The following is a 6885-nucleotide window of genomic DNA, read 5'->3' as shown; positions in this document are numbered from 1 at the left end:
TTGTTGTTCCTTTGTGTTTTTTGTGGTTTGTTTGGTTGGTTGGTGTCTGTTTGTTTGGGGTTTTTTTGTTTGTTTTGGGTTTTTTTTTTTTTTTGCTAGAAAACACAGAATCACAGAATATTCTGAGTGGGAAGGGATCCACAGTATCATCCAGGCCAACTCCTGCACCGCACAGCCCAACAATCCCACCCTGTCCCTGAGAGCCTTGTCTAAACACTCCTTCAGCTCTGGCAGCCTGAGAGCCGTGACCACTGCCCTGGGAGCCTGTTTAGTGCCCGACCATCCTCTGGGGGAAGAATCCTTTCCTGATATATTTGCCTAAACATCCCGTGACATAATTCCAGCCGTTCCCTCGGGTCCTGTCACTGGTCGCAGAGATCGGAGCTACCCCTCCGCTGCTCCTCACCAGTAAGGTGTAGGCTACGACGAGGTTTCCCCTCGTTCTTCTCCATGCTGAACAGGCCAGGTGACCAAGTTTGGGTTTTGGTGGGGTTTTTTTTAATCAGCTGCGCTCGTTCTTTCCGGTAGTGGAGACGGGAGAGAAGCGTCGCCGCGCTTTGGCAAGGCTGTCTTTGCTCGCGGCTGCTCCGAGCGAGCTGTTCGGGGCCGGCCTGGGGGCCAATGCCTACGGCGAGCTCGGAGCCCGGCCATGACCGCCCTCACCGACAGGTCCCGGACGGTGCCGCTTCCCGGCAGCTCCCGCGCTCGCGCAGGCGCGGGCAGGGCCGCACCACCGGCCCCGCGCTTGGGGGAGCGCGGCTCGGAGCGCTGCCGTCGCCGCCGCCGGTTCCGAGAATGCCACCCGAGCTCCGACTGAAAGCGGGTGGTGCGCGCTGGGGCACGACCCGGGCTTCACGTTCTCCCGCGTCCCGATCGTCCCGCCGCAGTTCGTCCCTCAGCTGTGCACCCCCCCCCCCCCCGGCCGCCTGGAATGGTTCGGCCCGCGGCCCGGCCCGGCCTCTGAGGGGCCGCGGCCGCCATTTTGTGCGGCGGCGGGCGGAGTGCGGTGGAGGCGGCGCCGAGGGGTTCTCGGGACGCCGCTCCGTTTCCTGGCTGGTGAGTGGGGCGAGGGGCCGGGTGGGGTCCGGCTGCCCGTGGTGCTTGGGCGGGTGGAGCCGTATCCGGAGGTCGCAGGCTCGGGTGGACCCGGTAGGTGGCGGGGCTGAGGGAGACTATGCTCCCCGCTCCGCGGGGGAGCCTGTGGCGCCTCTGGGAATTTCCGCTGTGCTCGGGGATCAGTCGTTGTTGGTACCTCTGCAGCTTCAGGACGGGCCGTGGTGTCGGTACGGCAGGACCGGAGGCTTTAGCGTTAATGAATGGCGCGTTTCGGTGTCCCATGTTGTGTGATAAATACAGCGAGACTCGTGCCTCAGGGCGAAGAAGATGAAAGCCAAGTCAAGGGATATAGGGTGATCGCTTACGCCTGCTATATCCCTTTTGTACTTCAGTAACTTCCAGCGAAGATGTCGGAGTATATCCGGGTGACGGAAGACGAGAACGATGAGCCCATCGAAATCCCGTCGGAGGACGACGGCACGGTGCTGCTGTCCACGGTGACGGCGCAGTTCCCCGGGGCGTGCGGGCTACGCTACAGGAACCCGGTGTCGCAGTGCATGCGGGGAGTCCGGCTGGTCGAGGGCATTCTGCACGCCCCCGAGGCCGGCTGGGGAAACCTCGTCTACGTCGTGAATTATCCCAAAGGTTTGTCCTCGTGGCTTCGGTTCTTTGTGCAAGGCTGCTTTCTTTAAGGTCCGATCACTGCCGGTCTAACATGGCAACGCTGTTACTCTTTAACTCTATGATTCACAGAGATCAATGATTTATTCAGGTGTCTGTCCTGCCGAGTAGGTTTGACCCCACTGAGTTTTTAATTTTTAATACTCTACCTAAATGGATACTTTAATGACAAAGTCTTGCATTATCCTTGAAGGATAACCTCATATAGGCCTTCAAAGACTGTAGTGTACTGTAATCTCTGTACTCACAGACACTTCTCCTTAAGGCATGGTTTGCTCAGAGGTACCATTTAGAAGTGCTCAGGAAAGGAGAAACTTGACCACCCTGCTCCACCCCCAGAAAAAAGAGGGGAAGGAAGTAAATAGCTGGTGAAGTAGTCTTGTTAAAAATTCATGTTTTCTCCACCTCTTCTAGGACTGCAAAGGTTGCTGGAAAATACTTAAGTAAACTAATGCAGAACTAACTGGGTCAAATTGCATTTTGGAGGAGGACTGACTTTGGTTCAGGGCAGTCAGATATTTGTTCCAATTAGCTCTCAGCAGCTGATGTGTCTCTTGCAGTCTGTACTCTTTCTCATCATAGTTTATAATTTAACACCATGCATTTCATAGTGGGTCAATTTCCAGAGTTGAGGATGTCTAATGTACTTTTTTATATTCAGATAATAAGAGAAAAATGGATGAAACGGATGCATCATCAGCTGTGAAAGTGAAACGAGCAGTACAGAAGACTTCAGATTTAATAGTCTTGGGTCTTCCCTGGAAAACCACTGAACAAGACTTAAAGGAGTATTTCAGTACCTTTGGAGAAGTTCTGATGGTGCAGGTAAAATCCATTTGCAGCTCAAGTAAGGAGGGATACTGGGTAGATACCAGGCTCCTGAGAAAGCAAGTAGAAGCAAAGGAGCTCTATAAACTCAGACAAGATCAGAAGCTGTGTCTCTTCCTAAGGGTGTCTTTTTTTTCTGTGAGTCTGTTAATTTTGAGGGAGGATGTTAAGGAATTAGAGGTTGCTGTGATAAGAATGTTTATAAGACTGATAAACTCTCAAACAGATTTTTACCAAATTCATTCAGTAACAATATGCTTCATACTAGTGGTTACTTCTGGTTTTTGTTTTTTTTCCACGTAGGTTAAGAAGGATATTAAGACAGGCCACTCGAAAGGTTTTGGGTTTGTTCGGTTCACGGATTACGAAACCCAAGTGAAAGTAATGTCTCAGCGGCACATGATTGATGGAAGATGGTGTGACTGTAAACTTCCCAACTCTAAGGTACTTTGGGATTTACTGCTGGTTTTATTTGAACCAGACACTCCGAGTGCACCTCTTCGTCAGCTGCGTTGGGAGAGAGCAGCTGCACGGATTAACTGTCCGCTCTCGGATGCGGCTTTACTGTGAATGAACAGAACAATTGTGAGCAAGGAAGGAAAACAGGGAGGAGGTGGGTGAGCTGGAAGTAATTGAAATGTTGGGAAAATAGCTCATTATGTGAGGGACTGAAGTACAGATAGAAATCTAAAAATAATGTGTTTGATGTCCAGCAGTCCCTGCCTAACTTGCCTATTGCATGAATAAATGGAGAATAAAGCAGATGGAATAACTAGTTTGGAGAAGAGTAGAACAAGTCTTTGGGTTCCAGACTGAATCTGTAGCTTCTATTCTTGTCTCTATATGCAATTATTACAGAAAAGTGTTCCTGTGCAGTGGCCTTATCACTGTCCCTGTGTGTTGCTCCCATGCTCATTTTCTTGTGGCTCTTCCCCCCCACTTGTATCAAGGTGCAGCCATGTTCTTGGAATAGAATTTATTTAATTAATTTATTTTAAGTCTTAAACTTAAAATCTCAAGATTTCTTCATCAGCAGCCTTCAGAACAGGCTCGATTAAGACTGTCATTTACCATCCTGTAACTCAGTTCTCAAGGACTGTAGTTGTGATAGTTTTTTCCTTCAATTCTCTCCAGCAAAGTCCTGACGAGCCTTTGCGCAGCAGGAAGGTGTTTGTTGGACGCTGCACCGAGGACATGACGGCAGATGAACTCCGACAGTTCTTTGCCCAGTATGGGGAAGTGGTAGATGTCTTCATTCCCAAACCCTTCCGAGCTTTTGCTTTTGTTACATTTGCAGATGATCAGGTAAGTCTTAAAATATTTTAACTTCATAGACTACATTTTGGTAGCATGATAAAGTATCATTTCTGGAACTACACATGAAACGCTTGCTTGTCCACTGTCTTGAGAATTACAGTGGTATTAGTTTGATGTGATTTATTGAACGGACTGAGATTACCCTTTTCGATGCAGCTGTGCAGACAGGATTTTATACTGCAGTTAGTGTAGTGATGAATGCAAAGCTAAGTCACTTTGAATTAAGTACAAATTCAAATTGAATTAAGTACATGCATATGCTTTCTTTGCAGGATAAATATCTGCTCAGAATCATAGAGGATGTTTTGTGTTTTGTCTTGTACTACTAACATTTTAAAAAAAAGGACATCTAACATACATTTAATCAATCCCTTATTTCTTATAGGTTGCCCAGTCTCTTTGTGGAGAGGACTTGATCATTAAAGGAATCAGCGTACATATATCCAATGCTGAACCTAAGCACAATAGCAGTAGACAGTTAGAGAGAGGTGGAAGATTTGGTGGTAACCCAGGAGGCTTTGGGAATCAGGGGGGGTTTGGCAACAGCAGAGGAGGGGGGGGAGGACTGGGCAACAACCAGGGCAGCAACATGGGTGGGGGTATGAACTTCGGAGCCTTTAGCATCAACCCTGCCATGATGGCAGCAGCGCAGGCAGCCCTGCAGAGCAGCTGGGGGATGATGGGCATGCTGGCCAGCCAGCAGAACCAGTCGGGGCCCTCAGGAAACAACCAGCCTCAGGGCAACATGCAGCGGGAGCAGAACCAGGGCTTTAGTTCAGGCAACAACTCATACGGAGGGTCCAACTCGGGGGCAGCGATAGGCTGGGGCTCGGCCTCGAATGCAGGCTCCAGCAGCGGGTTTAACGGAGGCTTTGGTTCAAGCATGGATTCCAAGTCGTCAGGCTGGGGAATGTAGACGCAGTGGGCTCTGATACTGACTGTATGGTGGGAAATCAAATTTTTCTAACTCATGGTAAGTATACTGTAAATTACGTATATACTAAAGTTTTCCAAATGAATTTGTTCAGTGTGCAGTATATTCAGCAGTATTTTTGACATTTTTCTTTTCTAAAAAAAAAAAAGAAAAAAAAAGAAAAAGAAAGGTAAAAGGAATTTTCTAAGTTTTGTTACATATCTGGTTGGAATTCTGAATGTTTGGAAGTGGACTGCTGTTTGCCCGATAGGTGAACTAACACTACAGTTGATAGGAAAGGTTTCTCCTATAATACTTTATCCCTTGTTTCCTGGCTACCTGAATTCTTTGCATGTTTGAAATGGAACCATTGGTCAGAAACAGCATTCTCTCCCTCTTGTTTTTAATTTGATCCCACCATATGACTCTCCAAGCGCCCCGTTGGACAACACAGTGTCGTTTTTGTTTGTGTTTGTTTTTTTTTTTTTTTAAACACTGTCTCCCCTCCATACTAAAGTACGATATGAAGGCTTCATTTAATCTCCACAGTTCATCTCATTTCAAATGTGTATGGAAGAAGCACTTCATTGAAAGCAGTGCTGTAAATATTCTGCCTTAGGAATACTTCTGTCTACATGCTTTCTCATCCAAGAATACTTCATCACACCGCACATGCTGCGTCTTAGACGGTGGGTGTTCCATTTTTATCCGCTACTCTTTATTTCATGGAGTCGTATCAACGCTGTGAACGCAAGGCTGTGAGATGGAACCAGAAGGCTGTTTGAACTTTTGAAACCATGTGTGGGATTGGTGGTGGTGCCGAGGCATGAGAGGGCTGGTATGTGCGAGATAAAGGAGCGAGCGCATGCGGAGACCTGGTGGTGCATTAATGGGATTTTATTTGACTTGGCGAGATGTCTCTCAATCCTGTGGCTTTGGTGAGAGAGTGTGCGGAGAGCAATGATAGCAAATAATGTACGAGTGTTTATTGCATTCAAAGGACAGCCACATGTGGAAGACTAAGTGGGTTCTCTACCTAGTTAATCAATTAGTTGAATGTGTTATGTGAAATGGAATATTTGTATTTCTTTTCCCTTATGTCAACTGCTGTGAATGCTGTATGGTGTGTGTTTTTTTTCTGTTAATGATCTGTAAGTGTGGTAATGTGACTTGAAGATGATGGGGTTTGTGATGAGAACATTGAGCTTGTGGTGTGCTTTGCAGTAGCTATTTTAGCAGAGATCACTAGAGCTCAGTGTGCCTCTCCAGGGTGGAAGTTCCACTGTCTGTAAGATATCCATAAGAATGCTGTTTGCTGCAGTTTCGTGTTTGGATGCTTTTTATAAGATTTGTCACTGTAGGAAATTCTTAATTCTAAATAAAACTGATTTAAGTAATATGTGTCTTTGTTTTGCAGCCCTGAATGCAAAGAATTCATAGCAGTTAATTAATTTTACCCTTTTGCGATGAACTTCTGTAAAGCTTTTTGCAGTCACTCGGTTTGTTTCAGATAAGCAGGTTCTAAAGGAGCCACCGCTCAGCACGTATCGATACCCGACACTCACCTCTAAGTCACTGTACCCTTGCACTGTGCAGTGACATAGATCTAAAATCCAGGTCCCACACCTTGGGGTGCCCGCACCTAGACTGGTAAGCAGCTCCCTCCAGATTTCATCTGTGCCAAGGAACATTACTTGTTCTTTTAGCAATTGTAGTTCCTCATCAGAAGTGGGTTGGGGGAAACAGAGGGTTGCTGTCACGATGGATTTCTGTCCACAGCATCTCCTTTGGGGATGGATGGTTTTAAATTGTTTTTAGGTCAGCCCGCTCATGGGAAACAGGCTTCTGCCACACTTCCAGCCCCAGAAGAATGCTGTTAATTCCTGTTAAAACTAGTCACAGGAAAGACTTTGCAGCTGAATAAAGCACTAGTAAATATACACAGACTGATAAAGTTTCGGTCTGAACTAAGTTAATGACAGGTGCAGAGGTGTCACGTAGGAGGCAGCTTCTTAACAGAGTGCACGGTGTTAGAGCAGAAACTAGTGGACGGTTATTCCCACTTGTGGTGTGAGCTTGAGGAGTTGTGT

The 6885-nt window shown here is 47.1% G+C and overlaps 1 protein-coding gene across 2 annotated transcripts; it reads left to right on the top strand.

The window, feature by feature from the left end:
- Positions 1-974: 974 nt before the first annotated feature.
- TARDBP (TAR DNA binding protein) lies at positions 975-6192 on the top strand. 2 transcript variants are annotated; one of them, XR_014227024.1, is made up of 7 exons: positions 975-1056; positions 1449-1701; positions 2399-2562; positions 2869-3009; positions 3700-3870; positions 4268-4855; positions 5345-6192. XR_014227024.1 is itself a non-coding variant. In XM_082295555.1 (6 exons), the coding sequence occupies exons 2-6, from the start codon at positions 1464-1466 to the stop codon at positions 4796-4798; spliced, it is 1245 nt and encodes a 414-aa protein (XP_082151681.1). In that variant the 5' UTR covers positions 975-1056; positions 1449-1463; the 3' UTR covers positions 4799-6192. The 2 variants fall into 2 exon arrangements, 1 of the variants encoding a protein (XP_082151681.1); XM_082295555.1 differs by having other exon boundaries at positions 4268-6192.
- Positions 6193-6885: the final 693 nt, after the last annotated feature.

The sequence above is a fragment of the Coloeus monedula genome, assembly GCF_965178545.1.
Source record: "Coloeus monedula genome assembly, chromosome: 22".
Taxonomy (NCBI): Eukaryota; Metazoa; Chordata; class Aves; order Passeriformes; family Corvidae; genus Coloeus; species Coloeus monedula.
This window is presented reverse-complemented; position numbering and strand designations above follow the sequence as displayed.

Bases quoted from the DNA above. Each gene is read 5' to 3' on its own strand.
- TARDBP (XM_082295555.1), top strand. From the start codon at position 1,464: ATGTCGGAGTATATCCGGGTGACGGAAGACGAGAACGATGAGCCCATC. The intron at 1,702-2,398 runs GTTTGTCCTCGT...TTTTATATTCAG, and splicing joins CGTCGTGAATTATCCCAAAG to ATAATAAGAGAAAAATGGAT. The intron at 3,871-4,267 runs GTAAGTCTTAAA...TATTTCTTATAG, and splicing joins TTACATTTGCAGATGATCAG to GTTGCCCAGTCTCTTTGTGG.